At 41.8% G+C, this 18,931-nt stretch overlaps 2 protein-coding genes across 8 annotated transcripts in view; both read left to right on the top strand.

Moving 5' to 3' along the window:
- cntln (centlein, centrosomal protein) overlaps positions 1–857 on the top strand; it is an 82,431-nt gene extending 81,574 nt beyond the window's left edge. Inside the window, exon 27 of the mRNA XM_061057989.1 lies at positions 2–857. Within this exon, the coding sequence (XP_060913972.1) occupies positions 2–112 (111 nt within the window). The 3' untranslated portion in view covers positions 113–857. The remainder of the gene's footprint in view (position 1) is intronic.
- Positions 858–9,891: 9,034 nt separating this feature from the next.
- Positions 9,892–18,931, top strand: part of sh3gl2a (SH3 domain containing GRB2 like 2a, endophilin A1) — a 38,491-nt gene continuing 29,451 nt past the window's right edge. For all 7 annotated transcript variants that reach the window (XM_061057939.1, XM_061057929.1, XM_061057923.1 and 4 more), the window contains exon 1: positions 9,892–10,105. In XM_061057939.1, coding sequence (XP_060913922.1) covers positions 10,061–10,105 — 45 coding nt within the window. In that variant the 5' untranslated portion in view covers positions 9,892–10,060. The remainder of the gene's footprint in view (positions 10,106–18,931) is intronic.

Below are 18,931 nucleotides of genomic sequence, written 5' to 3'. Positions count from 1 at the left end.
GATCCCCTCTGCCGGCCAGCTAATGGAGGCTGTGCGCGTGAAGATGAAGGAGAGGAAAGTGCTGACAGAAGAGCTGGCCACACTCACAACACCAGTCAGCGAAAAAGCCTGACTCCCTGGGCTGAGGCTGGGAAAACTGTCATCCTCTTCTTTTTTCTCCCTCCCTTCCCCTCTCCCTCCTCGGTTCCCGCTCGGTGGGAGCTGGGCTGAGCCAAGCTGAGCCGGGGCAGCAGAACCAATATTTGTGAGAATAGGGCTGTCGACTCACTCTGGGTCCACTGGCTCGACACAGCAGTCCTGCTTTTGTAAATGAGCCCTCGACATCTGTGTTAGCGCTCAGTGCACTATGTCTATCAGACAGGGCCCTTTAGCGCCAAGCTAATTTACAGTGCAGCCACTCTCCCCCACTCTCCACACAGACCTGGGGTGATAAAGCAAATGCTTACGCTAATGTTCAAGTAACACTTTTTTTTTTTCAGCTCTCTTTTACCTTTTTCCTTAATTTATTTGGCACCTCAAGGACCTTTGGGTGCATGGACTTGACCTAGCAATGCCAAGTCGACACTTTGAGAAAGTGAAGAGTGCAGCACAGAGCAGAGTATTCACTGTTAGAGGGAAGATCCATTTATCATACCTTTATAAATGACTAAATAAAGGCGGTTTAATTTTATTTAATGCACTCCCTACTATTTATTTGGAAGGATGTTGTCTTTGTTAGGGATTTTTTTAAAGATTTGCTAATGATTTTTCTCTGTAAGTATTTGTTCCTTTTTAATTTAAGGGGTGATTATGTTAATTATTCATGTTTTTCTTTTGTAAAACAATTTCAGATTTCAAAATAAAACCCATTTCACTTCCTTTTGGCTTCCAGCTTTTGTTTTTCATCCGTGAATTTTATGGCTCTGCTCTTGGTCTCTTGCAGAAGTTCAAAGGACTGTCAGTCACTGTGCGATGGTGACGGAGGATGCTTTGGTGGACTGTGGGGTTCTCTCACCTCTCTCATGATTGACGGCTGACTGTTGGCATGGTTTCTGTCTGTAACAAGTGACCCCTGCTGTTGACATCATTAACAAGGGTCCACGTGGGCACTCAGCACAGCAGAGCACAGGGCTGTGTTAGAGGAGTGGCTTCATCCTTGACATATCTACCTCCACCCCTTTTATCTGTTTCCCATTTTCCTAAACCTCTTAATATTCATTTTGAATATTAAACCATGATCCTGGTCTCCTTTGTCCTTTCGTTGGCATCCTACACAAGAGACCACACACTCCTCCCTTCTAAGTCATCCTTTCTTTTTATTAAGCTACTTTCTTTACCTCTGCTATCTTTTGTTTTCCTCTTTACCACTTCTTTTTGTGATGTATAATTAACAATGGTGTGCAGAACCCTGCGTTCAGGAATTAAAATGAAATAATTCCACTTTTTAATCCCCCCCTCCCTCCTCAAATATATGCTAATGATGTCGTTTTCCTTTATCTTTTTATAATAAAGGATTAGGCCAGGACTGTCTCTCGCTGCAACTCGGGGACCAATTTAGCTGGGATCCAGGAGAGACAAACCCTTGTGGTTAATTACCATTCATTAACATAGTTTGCATCTTTTCTTCTTCTCCAATACCCAAGAGCCAGCTATTGTCAATATTTGTCCCATATAAATTCTGCAGTTTTTTTCCCAGTCACTGTCCTCCAGCGTAATGCAGCTAATGACAAACATTAATAACTCAGAGAAATCCGGTGGCGCAGTGGGGATACAAGAGCAAAGCATCGGTGCCACGCAAATTATCTCGGAGCCCCCACCCCTCTCAGTCTGACTGTGTCTGTTCCTCTCTTCCTTTTAGCCTGTAATGCATAGTCAACATGTTTGCTCGTCGAGCCCCGGCCTCGGCTGACACACTCGCGCTATTTCTGTGACATATTCAAATGCGGGCCCCCTCAGCTGGTACTCCCTTGGGTTTAATTAACCTGGCCTTGCCTCTGACGCTCCCTCAGTGAAGACATTAAAACGATCTTGAAAACACCCTTCAAATGTGCCCCCCACCCACTGGAAACACTCGCACACCAATGTCTTCCACTAGGCACTGTATGTGAATTATCTCTTTATTTTCTGTGTAGGAATGGCGTCACATCCCCTCCTTTTCTTCTCTTTCACTCTCTCCTTGTCTTTTCGTGTACGGCTCTCATTAAGAGAGGCTTCCTGTGGGGATGACTTTGATCAGTAGTTCCAAATGTAAAGTTTTCCTCCCTCCCCCTTTTATTCATTCCAACATAATCAACTCTGTGTCATTTTTTCTTTTGTCTTTCTCTCTCCCTCACACTGCTTTCTTTTCAATTCTACTTTGTTGTGTGTGTGTGTGTGTGTGTGTGTGTTTTTTTTTTTCTTTTCTCTATTTCCTTCAGGAGATTGTTTCTGCAGGGGGTAGAGGAGGTCAGGGTCATGGGTTGACTTTGGGGTCGATCAATGAATTGTGTATGTGCGTCTTTGTCTTGTTTGTATGTGTGTGTGTGTGTGTGTCCCAAGGCTGTTGAACTTCTAAGTTCCCTTGGTGTGTTGAGGATGCGAGCCACTTGGGTGGGAAGGCCGGTAGCACTACAAAGAACAGTCAAAGCACAAACTGTGATATCTGCAGCCTCCAACTGATGCACAATTAGTCCTCGCAGATCCCGTCAGCCAGCTGTGGTGTGAGTAGGAAACAGCCTCTGGTGGCTTCCCTTACTTCACTGACACAGTTTCACACCACAGCTATGGCTGCCAATACATCAGCCTGCTTTGATATCACACACACAGACACTTGGCACCGTCTTAAATAACAAGGTACTTTGTGACATTCAGCCAAATGTTTTTTGACAAATATATAATGCAACATGTTTACACTTTGTATTGTGCCTGTGTTTCATGATTCATCCACAGGGAGATGTTTCTGAAACAAAAAGTAGAAGTTGTTTGTGTATGACAGAAATTTCTCTTAAATTTTTGGTACTGACCCATGACTGTGCTGGGACTTCTAAGCCAAAAGCCTAATGATATTATTTTTTGTAACTTTTATATCCCGCAGGTGAATCTTCACTGTAACCATGTATAATTTTCTTTTTCATTCTATCAGATGCCACCTTAAAAAAAGGGAATCACACTCTCTTGATGCACATATGCTATGTATACAACCTCATTGATCTTCACTTGAACAAGTCCCTTATCATCCTCTCCACCACTCCAGACATGAAACAGCAGCAGATTATGGGTGGATGCGGCCCGCCGTGGGAAGCTAGGGAGCAGATAAAAAGGCCAGCCACTCCGGGGACTAAAGCTATGTTTTGATGCTGTGTGATAAGGCAGAGGCATAGGGGGAGAGGAAGGGGAAGTTACAGGATCTATCCGTCTATATATATTTATATATATCCTCTGGCTTCCCCTTTTCAGGTTTCTCTCCCCTCCATCTCACCTCTTTGCTTTGTCCAAGCTGTTCCTGCACTTTTCTTGTTCTTTGACACTCACACTTTCTGCATCCCCGTGGACTGTCCTAAGCCTTGCTCATGGCTGCTGTCTCTCTAAAGCCGTGGCCTGAGCTTCTGGGCAGAAAAAAGGAGAGAGAATGAGAGAGGGGTTGATCTGGTCTCTAATCCACCTTCTCTTTCTGCGTAGGAGGGAAACTCTAGTCCTCAACATCACCTCAGAGAGAAGCGACTCTTTGAAAGTGGCTACCTGAACCCTCTGGTGTCCTTATGGCTAATCTGAGTTGTTGTCTCAAATGGTGTAGAAAATGTGGCCTCTAATATCGCAGATCAGTCAAACTGTCACTTTCAGTTGCACTACAGTGTATTGTCGTCAGAAATTTCACGCTTTCAAGTATGCTGAGCTTCTGAGCCCAGGATTACTTGTTCCTAGGCTCTGACTTCATCATTTGTCATACTGTCCACAGAGCCATTTTGTTGTGAACATTCAGAGTCAAATCAGAAACAGTATCAGTCTTCATTGGTCTTAGCGGTTGTAAAAAAAAAAAATACAGCCATCCTTTGTTTTCAGCTCCAGCATATATAATAACACCTTTGTCTTGGGTGTACGGCTCCTCAAAGCACCTCTCCACCTTGACTAACTTTTTCAAGCGCTCATTAGCGGACTGGCTGAAGTTTGGAGGCTATGATGCAGGCTAACAGATTACCCCCTGTAAAGTAGCACACCTCAGGTAATCACACTAATGAATTCAAGCATCCCCCATATTCCTTCTCCTTTTCCCTTTTCTTACCTTCTTCCTTTCTTCCACAGTGGCGGGCCGGCACAAGAAGTGCCAAACAACAAAGAAGTGTTTGTTTGCATAACATTAGCCCTGCACGCTCGCACACAGTGGCAGGGGCCTGACTGCAGGACCGACTGGAGGCTTCCCATGAACACAGGTGGAGCAGGGCGAGCATCACTGGGACCAATTAGAGCAGAGCTCAGGTACATTAGCATGTTTGAGTGGAGCAGGCTTGCGTGGGGATTGGTGGGCTTTATGAAACGCACAAACACATGACCACAGCCTGGTGTGTGTTAGTTGTTTGTCTCCAGTGACACAACAGGCATATGTGGGACAAATGACCCCGGTCTGCAGCTGCCACTGCCCATTCTGGCCTTTCTATCTCTACGGAACAAATGTTTCCTTCACTTACAATTATAGTCTAATGTGTTTCAGGTTTAATCATTGATTAAATATAACCATGACCATTTATGTTTTAAAGATTCATGTAAAAAGTGTGTCAGATTTAAGGTGGTTTTCTCAAAGGAGAACAGAAACAAGTATGATGATTAAAAATTAGCCACTTACGGTAGTTTACAGCTGCAGATAATCTTAGCTTTTTTTTCTTATACCAGAAACGTTTTTTTTTAATCATACCAATTATTGTATTGTAATATAAAATGCAATAGAAGTCTCGTTAAAAAAGTGCCATCCTTGCATTCTCAATGAAAAAGTCTTCAAGTAGACATCCCCCCTACCCACACACACACACAAGCACACTCTTTACCTTGACAATACTACCAGAGAAAATCCTCCATATTGTCCTGCATTGACACCATATTGAAAAGTTTAGCCAGATATTAAAAATCACATCAACTAATCATCACTCTGAAATATAAAATAGCAACACTTCTATTAAAACTAAGCTGAGTTAAAATAATAAAATACAGCAGTATTTACATAATGGGAAAACACTTAACAATCAAACATGGTCAGTTTAACCTTTTAAATGAAGGTTAAAAAAAAAACAACAACAATGATCCCACAGTGAGCATCTGATTTCTTGGAGATACCCTGTTGTAGGCATGACCACATTTACCGAGACCTAGACATTGCAGAGACCAGAGTGCTCTGAGACCGAGACACGACTAAGATATTTAGGGATCGAGACCGGGTCAAGACTAAGACCATAAATATCAATGAGAAATCATCTTGTGTGCGAGGGGCTTTGTCACTCACTTGGACCATAACAAAGGGAAGGTTGCAGACGTAACCGGGGGATAAAAATAACTTGTTCTTTTAGAAAGAGGCATTTTCTTTTTAATCACAGTAGTGACCGGTCAGTGGTGGTCTTAGGCGGATTTGATTTAAAATCCGGAGTCCGCTCAGTCTGAGACCGAGGTTCAAAAACCACCCACAGAATCCTGAACCACCTTAACTGGTTTCTTTCAATGCAACAAGTTCATCGATTGTACTCCAGGCTACTTCTGTATGTTTGAACTTTTGACCTCACCCTATACTTAAGGATGCATCTCAGATCTTCTTCTTGTGTCTTGAGCTCATGATGATGGTTGAGGGTTAAAACTTGAGACTTTAAGTTGACCTGAGAGAGCTTTGGCTAACTGAGAGCGGCCTTGCCTTTTCTCACAGCGAAGGGGAACCTTTGACCTGAACAAGTGATGTAATGAACATTTTGAGATATTCTTGAGCCCAGTTGACACATGCTCTGTGAATGCGATAGAAATACAAAGATTCAAATGGATTTTTGCCTTTTCCTTTGGCAGATGCCAGTAAGGTACACAACGTTTCTGCATTAACGCAATCTTCTCTGAGATGTTGAAAGAATTGGGGTTTTGTTGGGTTGTCTTGTGTTTCCTGTCTTGACAATGTCTTGCAGAGGTCCCAATTACCACTCATTAACCGGCAGATAGAGGAAACTGCTTTTTTAAAAGTGGAATGAAAGCTGAACCCTGATCATGATCATCAAGAGAGCTAAACTAATATAGGACTCCATCTTTGCTTCAAGATAACATAGTTCTGTGGGCTCATTGGACTACAATCTTGTTTGAGAGTCGAAGCCTTCTCGTCTGAGGCCATAGTGCTGTTGTAAACCTCAACAGGTGCAGAGTAAGCTGCAGTCCTATGTGAAATAGTCTGAGTGTATCTTGGCCTTTTTCCCATCTAAGGGTCAGTTAAAATACGAGTATGTGCTGGACAGATGTTATTATTATTTCCTTAAATTAGGATCAAACCAAGGAATACTTCTTTGAACTCTAAAGCGTAACATCAGTTAGCATTAAGACAATATTTTTTTTAAATATGAACACTGGTAATTATTTGGCTTTAGATCCAACATTTATCACAAAAAGAAGCTATTAATTTACAGTTAAACCCGCAAAACGAATACTACTTACTAATACTAACAATAACTGTCACACATGTTTTAAAAAAATGCAGCCCCCTGATACTCTGTTAAAGAAGATCAACATGCTAGTAACAAAACGATTTCAAATGCAGCTCATACAGCAACGCATGCTGTAATAAAAAAGTTAATAGAAACAGTTTCATATTGCACTTGAGCTCTGCCTCCTTCTGTCTGTGCAGTGCAGGTGAGATTTATCATCTCATGAGTTAAGACAAATGGACACTCGGCTCCGGCCACACGCGCACTCACTGATCACTAAGCCGTGGGACGAAGCATTTCATCACAGCTGCTTGCCGAGGCCAATGGGCAGGACAACTGAGCAGAGAACTGCGCACAGCAGTTTGATGTATCACCTGTGTGTTATCTATGAGCCAATAAGAGCTGCTCAGACAAAGTAAACAATAGTGTTTCTACAATGCATCTTACATACTACTACATATTTGATGCTCTCAGCGCAACCAACTGACCTGAGAGTAATACAACAGTCTCTAATGATAGTGCTGCATGTCAGGGTTCACTGTGTTACACAGAAATGCACCATTATTGCTGCATCATGTCACACCACTAGATGGCAGCAAATTACTAAAGATTGTCACCTGCTAGTGAGTGTGCATACTGTAGAGGCAATACACAATTCACATGAACAGAAATTCTTAAAGTTTCCCACCAAATGTATGAATTGGAGTTTGAAGGTTGGTACTTCTTAAAATTTATTTTAACATTTTACATTCTGAAGCCTGGATTATTAGGTATTAAATCGATATTATTGACCTTGTCTTTTGGTGATATTTGTCATGCATCGTTTATCGTTTAAAAGAAACATGCTGGTGTTGATGTTTTCCTTTTACAGATTTACCTTTTTGAAATTATTTCAAACATCGCCTTTGTATGTTCAATAGCTACGCCGTATTGATACACAGTTATAATAGATACATCGTTCAGTCTGAATGTATGTGCAAATGTCATCCACTAGATGGCGCTACTGGCATTACAAATGTCCCTCATTTTCAACCTGCACTCCTTTAAAGAATCCGTTGTGCTGAAATTTGATCAAAACACAAGATAATAAGATACTTTGGAAAATAGAATCAAAAAAAACAATTTCATGAAGCAATCAGACCGTGGTGATGACAGTGATGGAGTTTGCACTTGAAGAACAAATTAATAGTATAATTACTAAAATATTGACATAAGGGATGTGTCGTGTGTATTTAACTGTCAATACTGAATACACATGCACATCTTGTACTGTGCGGATTGATCGCACACAGTCTGGAGTGTCAATGATATTTACATTTTTCAGAGTTTACTTGCACAAACGTCAGCAGGTGTATGTATATTGTCAGATTGTCATGGCACAATAAATATCGTCACATATTCTGTGGTCTAATTGTGACAAATACACCTCCCGTACATGTACACTACACACTCTAATTACAGTCATTTATTCTTAAACACACACACACAGGTGTTTGCAATTCACCTCTTATAACATCTAATTATTTCCCAAAGATATAAAAACTGAGCTGTGTTTAAATGCTTTAATCATATTTAATGGATTAGGTGAAATATGGTACAATTCACATTTCATTATCCTAAAGCTATAATTTAGAACTCTAAGGAAGCATCTTCAGTCTTGATTTGTTTCATTTAGACGTTTTAAAAGCCAAAGCCATACTCAGGATTTGATAGCCCATTTGGTGGTCGTCACTCCAAATCTTACTCCAGTTCTGCTTTAGTGGCCATATGGGCAGCGTCTCTGAATATCTGCCTGCTAGTTCACCACAATCAGACCAGCCATCTGGCGTCGAGGCGCTGCCGCTGAGCTGACTGTGTGCAGGTGACTTCTTAGCTTTAATTCGGAGCCATTACTCGCATTATTCACGCAGATCCGTGCAGGCTTTTTAATCGTATCAGCCAAAGAATAACGTGATGAGCGGATTGGGTTGGAGTCTGTGTTGCCGAAAGGGAGGGTTGCACATTCAAGCCTATTTATTTGCCAGAATAAGCAGAAATTACGCATTTGTTTTAGTACATTTGATCACATTTTAAATCGCAAATCCACGGTTTATCCAGGGAAAGTTCGTGACACTCATCTATCATTTAGTTTATTTGCTTACCCTTCGATATAATGACATCCTAATTCCAGGGCTAAAGAAGCTACGTGAGCCATTACGCACAGGCTGATAAAGGTGTCAAAAGAAGGAGATGTATGGAGTTGATGATTTTCCTCACGACATTGTTATTCCCCAAAATGATTTGGACAGACCCGACCTGATATCCGCATTTCACAAAATATAATATATATTTTTTCGGGCCATGCATATGCGCAAACACTTTTTAATATAGGGCACTTTCTCTGCAGAGGGCACAAAGGGCAGGTGATAAAGCCTCCTTTGATTCCAGTGTGTGCACGTGCCTAGTATGAAACTCTTAGATTGGAGTTTTAAGGTCTCCAATCTGGACACTTCTTTGGTTCCAATTTGTAGCAACCACGACGTTAACTCTTTAAGTGCTGGGGACAATTCATCATATCTGTTGCATCACAACTGGGCTAAAGTTGATCATGTGATACGATGAAAAACAGTGAACCTTGAAGTCACCTGCTGTTTCTAGAGTTAAGAGTGTGATGAACGTCCTTATACAGATATTGTAAAAAGTCCACATTTTGGGGGACTTTAAATTCCTCTCAAGACTTAAATAAACTGAAAAGCATAAAACAACATATTTTCAATGTGCGTTCAGTGTAAGACACTTTTTTTTGCACAATTTGAATGTGTTCTTGCTTTCTACAACATAGAGAGGGATCATTCAGGATGTAAGAGGAGGACCGGTAACTAGGATTGTAGTGGGACGGCTCTGTGCTGTGATTGTCGCTGTCCAGGGTGCTGGAGGAGTCTTCCACTCCCATGAGAGTGACAAGAACCAAAACTAATCGTGGGTTTGTTTACTAGTATCTTTCTTTCTGTCTGTCTTTCTTTCTTTTCGGGACGATTAACGTGCTTATGTAATGTTCTGGAATCTTCCAAAGTAAGATCATTATTTCCATCAAAAAAGTCTGCGCCTGCCCCATCCGCCCTCGCAGAATCTGATCCTCGTCCGCTGACCAAACGAGATTAGATTAGCAAGTACCTCAGTCTCATTTAGAGTACCGAGTCCAGTCTTGGTGCGGAGGCGGTCGCTTTAAAGGAGCTGGCTCCGACGTCAGCGCCGTTTTTGGACATGTGGTTTTGACATCCAATAGCCTGATCGCGGCTTTAGTCAGCCCTTTTCTCTCAGGAGATCCCTCTGCTGAAGACTAGCGTATACAGGGGTAATCCACGGCTGCACGACCATCACCAGATACAACTAGGACCGAGATTTTTTTTCCTCCTCTCACACCTGAAGCTCCAGTTCATATCCACAGCTAGAAACACCGTGTAGCGACCATGTCTGTAGCGGGGTTCAAGAAGCAATTCCACAAAGCCACTCAGGTAAGAGGAGGCGACGTTAACAAATCTCAGCACATCCTCGCGTTGTCGTGACCCGTCTTTGGAGTAAATGTGCGTGGTGTTTAGGTGGTAGAGATTGTTGTTATTTTAAATGTCCCCCTCATGCTGCTCATATCATATGTAGGCCCAGGTGTAGTTTTGACACATCGTGTACCTCTGAGCATCTTCTTCACTGCTCTCCTGGTGCTGAAATGAGCTCCTCTGTAGAGTCTAGCGTGCTGCAGCATTGCACCAACAGAATAATGTAGCCTATTACTCATGTTACATGCTGCAGCCCGGGTTGTACTATAATGTGATTATTTGATGCATGACGGGAAATACACGATAATTATTCATGTCATGTTTCTGCTCGGCACGACTCTCCGCCGATAGTGATGATGGCGATGACGGGGACGTCAGATCCTCCCGGTACCCTTCAGATGACATTCCGCACAGGAAACCAGCAAGAGCCCGCAGCTCATGGCGCTGTTGTAATGCGCAAGTCGTTGTCCTGAATGAAGGGTGGCGGTTTCAATCTGCGGTTCTCTCAGCCAATAACAGTGGGAACTCCGACGCTCGAGATGTTATGCAATCGTTAAGTGCGCCTTGGCGGAAATCCGCTCCTGCCAGCATCGGCACGCCATGACCTCCGCGCCCTCTAAACGCATGTATCATCCATTGCGGGACACCGGCGATGAAATAAATCATGGGCTCCCATTCTACTCTAATGTCGAATCATGCCGTTGAAACATAAAGGCCCAACAAAAAGAACAGGATCAGTTCAAGGTTACTCAAAGGCTTTCTTAACCCCTCCCAGCCGTCTTACTGTCTTTCTTATTTTATGGATGGATATTTTTTTTTTAGCCATCAGTCACTCTGGAGGCCATCGCAGAGGTGGCTCCGGGTCACTAAAGGTCTTAATGGGATCCTGATGGACACATTCATCCCTTGCAGCAGTCTCACAGGGCCTGACTTTTATTTCTGGTGCTATAGCTGTGAGGGAGGTCGTCCGTTTTCGAGGGGTGAGTCACAGTAACACTGACAGGAAGCTTCAGGCCCGGCACAGCGGGACACCCGGAGCCTGCTTGAGTTACACAGAACGTTCTTCTCTTCATTCTTATTCTCTAGTTCACCCAGATGATCCAAATGGCCTTGGTTAAAGCTCCCAGTTTGCATTATTCCTCAAATTTATGCGCAAATGAAACTGGAGCAGGGGGAGAGGATGACTTAATTGTGACACAGATTATAGTGTGTGTCGAGAAGGTCAGCATCCGTAAACATTAAACGTCTCTTAATTGCACGTTAGACCTGAATTGTGATTGCCAGGAGGTAATCTACACAATTAGCAACTGGAATCCATTATGGTGACACATAATGTTGTATTTTTAAACACCAAACTGACACTTAAAAGGCTTATATAGATGACACAGAAGTTGAGTTTCTTTGCACATTCTTGAAGGGCGGCACGTGCAGTTTCACTTTGTTGGAATATTAAATAAAAAAACAATAGTTGCAAATGTGCCTGTTCTGCTGTTAACACACTTCTCAGTTTTAATCAGCAGCTCATCTGATCTGATTGGAAGGAGACAGCAGCCCACTCGGGGCATTAGATCGCTGCACAGATTGTGTTAATTCTGTGTGATGAGTCTATTGTCACTCATTAGCAGAGCCCTGTCTCTCCCCGTAGATGGGGAATGCATCTGTGTGAGTGTGGCAATGTGGCCTGAGAGCATTTTTTATCTGTAAATGTGCATACAGTTATGTCTCTAGCAGCGCATGCACAATGAGGTGTGGCTGAGTGTGTAATATGCAGTGATTACGTTTGAATTTGTAGATTTTTTTTTTACACAACACAGTCTTCATTACTCAGTTTTATTCCCAATGTGATACAGGCAGCTCCAGGCTCAGAGTCAGCCATCACTGTGGTCTCCTGCCGTCTGTTCCTCTGTATTACAAACCCCCAAACCCTCTATTACACACACACGTACCAATACACACACACACACACACACACACACACACACACACACACACACAGTCCTCTTCTGCACACTCTCAGTGGCAGAAGGCTCCCCTCAACCCCTCTGTTCCCCTGCCACAGCGCTATAATCCAGGCCCAGACCCACAACAATCTGGCTACTTAAATACACATCCTCTAACCAGACAGTAGCAGTACCCCAACCCAGCATGTGAAGAGGGGGTCAAAAGGATTAAAGGATGGGACCAGGAATATAAAAAAACTACGAAAATATATTGTCACAATTGACATTAAGATTAAAATATAAAATAAAATAAAATAAATATTTGCTATAGCCAGTTAACATTCAGCAGGCTCTGCCCAATGGTGATAAACTCAATTTAAGGGGGTTATACCCTGCATTATAGAATAGTGCAAGATATAACCCCCCATAAATATCCTTCTAATGTCCTGCACTATTTTATAATGCAGGACGGATAACTTCTTGTATACTATATGTATATATGCATACCTCCGCAATAAATAGTACACACATAACCCTTCCCTCATTGGAGAAATGCACATTTGTATACTTTGGTTTCATTATGGCGCGAGATGTAACATCGTAATAAGTGATGTTGAAAGTTCTGGTGGCGGTTTTGTCACCATTGGACCGAGCCAAGGCATCGTCTACCATGTTGAGTAAGAGCAGCTGATGCAGATAAAATCCTCTCAGAGTTCCAAGTACCAAGCTATTTGCACAAGAATGGCAGAGAAATATTTTTTCATAAATATATCCATGACAATGATGCTCTGCTCCTCTCCTCAACCTTCTTCTGGACTCGTCCTGTCGTAGTGGCGAAGAGGTTCTGCCAGTTCATCGGTTTGGAGAGCAGCTTTTACATTTTTGTTAAATCAGATACTCGAAATCCAGCATGCTGTGGGTGGTGTTTCCAAAGCTGGCTTCCCCAGCTTTAAATTCACAACAAGCCAAACGTATTAAGTTGATTCAAAACCATAAAAACAGTATTGACTTAGAGCTGTGATGTCCAATGATTTGCAACTGTGCTATCAACATTTAAAACATGTAATATTAAAAAAAGTTGATTCATTTATTTAAATTGTCTTTTAGTAGGGACACCAGAGGATGTTGCGTCTAATGCTAATATCTGTGATGCACTTTCTAAATTGTTGCATCGCCCATATAGTCCTGTGCATCCCTAATTGCTAATTAGCTGCGCCTCTATATCTAAAGTTAAATATACAGCATCTGCTTTATGAGACATTGAAACTCCTCATTCCTTTGCAAGGAGGCTTGCAGCATTTCTTCATTATAGATTGTACGCCATCTGCAGAGGGAGACGGCTCATAAAAGGCAGAACGCCTTTTAATTTATGGGCTGCACACACACACACACAGACACACACGCTCACACACAACCTCAGTTTCACCTTCTTACATACATCACTGAGTAATTTATAGCACCCGACCACAATCACATTTTTCCCTGACAAAAGACCTCTCTCTCTTAGCCAAGGACATCGGGGCTCAGAGTGCTGTGTAAATAACGGGGCATTTTAAAGAGAATGGCGGCGCAGAGCATGAAGGGTAAAACACAGCAGCTCCGGCAGGAAATTACCTTTAAAGGAAATATTTATTTATTTATCCACTGATCCATTTCTCGAGCTCACCCTGAACCGTCTTCTGAAGTAGTGCACTACTGTGTGGTGTAAACGTTGTGTACGCCTTTGGACAGCTTGTACAATAAAACCGGCCTTACAAATCTCAGCTTGTATCCTCCTCTAGATATTTAAAGCAAAGACAGAGTGTTCTTGTGCTTCATGTTTTTAAATGTGATGGTTTCTCGCTTCAAACGTCGCAAGTCAACTCCAGCTCAGAGTCAAATGAGTCATGGAGAGAGCAGATGCTACTTTCATGACAGCTCTGTTCCCATAGAGAGAGTTGTGCACGTGTGTGTGATTCTGAAGCTGATCGTGTGTGCATGGTGGGAAGTGAACGTGCTAATGTGAAGACGAGGCGTTGGATTATTATTTTCGAGGGGGATGTTTTATCTATTCTACTCCAAAAAGGAGCAAACTGCATGAGGCATCCTTATATTTTATTGAACTCCAGAAAAATAGCTGTGTTCATATTGCTTTAAAGGGTGCAGAGAGCATGTTTTTTTTTATCTCATAGAATCATTGAAGTAAGTGTGTGCTGCATCCATGAATACAAAAACATGATCATTAAAAAGAAACTGCAGGAGAGAGGGGAGATGAAGCAATGGCAGGAAACTGTGCCACAGTGAGAGAGAGAGATAGATAGAGATAGAGAGAGCGGGAGGAAAAGAAGAAAAGAAGAGTCTCTTGTGATGCTTGAGCTTGCAGATCCTCCAGATAATGTCCTTTCTTATCAGTGTCATTAAAATGATAACAAGTTCCTTTGCAATCACACCACATGTCATTCTGAAAGGTAAAGCTTATTTAACTTATTTTTAAACGTTTTTTTATTGAGCTTCAGGGCATGTTAATGGCAGGGAAATCATACTTATAAAATATATTCTTAAAAGTATAAATGTATCTTGAACGTATGATAACTTAGTACCCTTGATCATGTCCACTCAATCCACTTCTAAAAGACTTTTAGGATTTTTCATACAATGAGATAGCATCCTATTTGAGACTAAGTATTGTTTGCCAAATATATATCTAGTCACCATTATCTCATCGTATTATCTACATTATAATTCATGGCTGGAAATCAGTACTATATTGGCTATATGCAGTCTAATATATTTTAAATACAAAATAATACTGACACATCTTGTCATAGTAATCGATATAGGATGACATTTCTGCTGGTTACATACTCATCAGTACACCACATTTGTGTGAATGCCATGTGCCTTTTTTTTCCCAAATTGAGGGAATATACACATGGAAACTTGCAGCACAATTAATGAAAAGCTGAACAAACTTCTTAAATGAAAGCAGTAAAATATATGCAGATTGTAGAGTTTTATCCCATGGTGAGCCACAGGTAATAAAGTCACCTTTTCCTTGTCATCATGGCCCCTACAGCTGTTTCAAATGTTCCAGGAGGGGAGCTTGAAAACAAAGTCAGGACCCTTCTGAGGAACAGCAGTACACACAGCATGAGCTGTTATACCATACACGCTCTGTATGGGAATAAATGTTACCTGTAGATAAGATGTGGACCTGTCTGTGTACTTTTAGGTGTTGAAGAATCAGAAGCTGCTAAAAGCTTAACTGCTGCATATTAGCTAGCATAGGATAGCAGAGCAGTAATCCTTTATTTTGTAGTCAGTGGTGGCTCTACTCAAGGTTTCCCGTTGTGTGTGCTGAATACTAATATGAGTATTACACATGTCCTCCCCTCATTTTGATGTGAGCAGCATTAAGATTTGTCAACCGGAAACCTTCTCCTTTTAGCTGAAAGGCAAATATTTATACATTTTTCTTGGTCCATTTAGATATAATTATCCAATATGTGTGTGCATTACATTTCGGGAAAAAAATCTTTAGGAAAGGGTATGCAATGTTCAGGCATGCAAATGAGCGTGCATATCTGTACATGAGTGTGTCCCCATGGGCAGCAGAGGGGTCTATGGACAAGGCTGACGCCTGCAGGGCCTTTAGGGCAGCAGATTGTGAGTGGGTGACTCATCCCGCCCGGATCCTCGCTGGGGCTACTGCAGTGCAGCGTAAAACAGACCCAGCTGGGAGATAGCAGATGGGTCGGCAGGGACAAAGAGAGTGGAGCGAGCAGAGTGAGATAAGAGAAGACAGGAACGAAGAAGAGAAAGAAGGGGATGGTAATCAGCCTTGAGCAGGTAGGGATGGCAGAGAGATAAAGGGGGAATTCAGCCAAGAGATGCTGATGGAGAGGAGGGACTGTGCCAAAACAGGAGAGGGTGACGAGAACAGGTGATCTGCAGGGATTAAAGGCTTTTGGAGAAATAACTACCTACTCGAATTTAGTCAGTCTGGTATTGGTACAATATCCTTGAACCTGAATAGGGCTGAACTATTGCTTGCTCTCCACCCTACAACACCTCCAGCTTTAGAGCTGAAACCTGACATTGGTTTGAAATGTTGAGTGCAGAATTGCCCAATAGGGTCAGACCTCTGAGGGCTACCAAACTGAGTATCAAGCAAAGATATAGCGTGACATGTTATATGCCCCTGAGTAAGAGGACAAAGGCTCATTGTTTAAATGATGTCTTGAGAATTGACCAGCCAACCCAGTGCGTCCGGTTTTGGCTCAGTCTAGCTCAGCATTGCAGCAAAAGTGATGCTGCACTGGAACAAATCCAACCTGCAGCACTAAACCTCCCATCCTTATATCTGCATGTATTTTTCTTCCTACTGCATTTCTTTTCTCTTTGTCATTTGCCTTAAATGATTTTTACCTACCACAGCAGAGCCCTTTCACTAACGTGGTTCCCCTCAGCTGTCCTGTGCTTACTGGGCTGAACGGGGGAAAATCGCTCTTAGCCCTTTGACGAGTGATAACAGTGTTTCTTTCCGACATATTTCATCCCTCCCTGACTTCTCAAACGGGGGAAGTCTTTCACTGTTCCTCAGACATATTTTTTTTTAATCATAGTTTGTGTTAAATATGTCACCTCAATCCCCTTATCTCAAACACATTCTTATTCATTTCTCTGTTATCTGTCTAGCAGGATAACGTTTATCTATTGATTTCAATAGATGAACTTGACCACAGATCTTATTTTAGGAATCGAACCAAAAACCCAATAATATAAAATCCCTTCACAACATGGGAACTCATAGGTGCAAAACCTACTTTCTTTCCATGCCGCTATCTGTGAGTTGTATTCAAAAGCATCACAGGTTTGACATGCTGTAATTAAATCAATCCAACAGATTTACCAAAAGTATGTAAAGAATCAGGGTTGAACTCTAGATGTAACTTTGAATGACCTGTCAGCTGTGAGACTCTTGACAAGAGTGCACATGCAGACACCAGAGGGCTTAAATGGGACAGTGAAGCTTGTTGTGACGTCAGCTCTGTTCGGGAGGTTAATGACTGACAGACAGACAGACAGGGCCTTTAACCGCCCTATTCTTAGCTCAACCTGTCGGCACATTCTGAATAAGAGTACTGGCGAGGTTAACCCATTAAACGTCTTCTTCCAGAAGAAAATGAAAATGAATTAAATTGATTTCAAATCTGTCAAAAAAGGAATATGAGCTGAGTGAAGGAAACGTTGGCTGCTGCTGAATATTTTTTCTCCTTTTCTTGACTGCAGAAAGAGAGCTGCTGTTTCTCTCTGTCTGTGCTCTCCCTCTCGTGTTTTCCTCTCCCTTATTTCTCTTCCTGTCTCTCTCTCAGCATCAGTATTCAGGCCATGCTTGATGTTTTATTCAGGACTGCTGTATTACATATTCTGGGCATCAAACACTGCAGGAGATGCTGCTGATGGCTCAGGGCTGGAAGAGGGGAATTCTCGAGACCAGTTCTTATAAACAGGTTGAAGGTTTGTCCTATCGAACAGAATGAACAGAGAAAGTGAGCCTTTTATTCTTACCTTTGTTCTCTTAAAGATATTAACCTTATTATTAATTGCTCAGAGTTCAGTAATCTGAAACAACAAAATTAGGTTGTCATGTTTTTAGAGAGATAATCATTTCACAGTTTATGCATCGTGATTGGTGCAAATAAAAAGGCAATTTACATTCATGCATGGACATAACTGTAGACATTGATAAGATTAAATCGAACCCCCTCCATACTCACACACATTATTCATCAGGGGCATTCATGTCATATCATTATTAGCCAAGTGTATACCCCACTTGTCTGGGGTACACAGTGTTTTTTTATATATATATATCTGCTGATGTGTTGTAAATATAATAAAGGCAAGGCAACATTTAGCAGATAAGGACGTTTTTTAAAACCCTTAGAGACCCTGAGGAGATAAAGCTGGTCACGTGTAGCGCATTTGCTCCAACTGACAAAAGTCATTTTCTGGGCAGAGGTCATGAAGCAGGTCAACTTGACAGGTGATGTTTTCAGACAAGATTTGAGACTAAATTAAGCATTGATAAAATGATACTTTCATAGAAAATAACACTAAAAGAAAGAAGAAAACAATGAGTTACAGTCAAAGAACAGCAGTTACTATTGGCCACATGCGGGGACACCTCTGTCAGTCGGTTTGTCAATCATGCTGGTGCAGGATCATGAGTATTTTATTTGTGTGATAGCAGTGTAAGCAGAGATGGTCATCTCAGTTTTTAGATATTTATCAAATAATGTGCAGTCTTTGATAAGCAGGGGTGTCAGAAATGAGCTGGCGAGATACACAAGATCCAAAGGATTTTTTATTATTAACCAATACTCATGTCAAAGTTCTGCTGATGCTCATTATAATCCACCACTTTAGTCGAGACAAAGCTTCCTGAAAGTGGCATTTTAGTTTTGATTAAAAATATACAGCCCAAATCCGTAGTTCCTACTGACTATGATGGTCTCCTGATGTTTTTCTTAGCGTACCCATGGCACTGACATGTGTGGTTTTGGGTGAAATTTTGATAAAAATGGAGCTTGAATCCAAGATGAGAAGAAGCTTATAGGTTTTGAATAGAGTGCAGAGCAGGTACATCTGCTGTGTCTTGCTCTGATTTAGTTCCTAACATGGCTGTATAATCTTCATATGAATGTAAGTGGTTGTTATTTTTCTGCAGTCTATTCATGTTTATTTACTGCAAAGGAGCAGTGGGGAAACAAAACTCTATTGTAGGCTAACTGGAGTGTCATTATGAATAGATTTTTGGTTTATAACCAAATAAGACTCCACGAGGAAGGACAGCAGGCCTCAT

This window comes from Labrus mixtus, chromosome 2 (genome assembly GCF_963584025.1).
Source record: "Labrus mixtus chromosome 2, fLabMix1.1, whole genome shotgun sequence".
Classification (NCBI taxonomy): Eukaryota; Metazoa; Chordata; class Actinopteri; order Labriformes; family Labridae; genus Labrus; species Labrus mixtus.
Note: the sequence above shows the minus strand (reverse complement) of the source record. Positions and strands in the feature narration are given on the sequence as shown.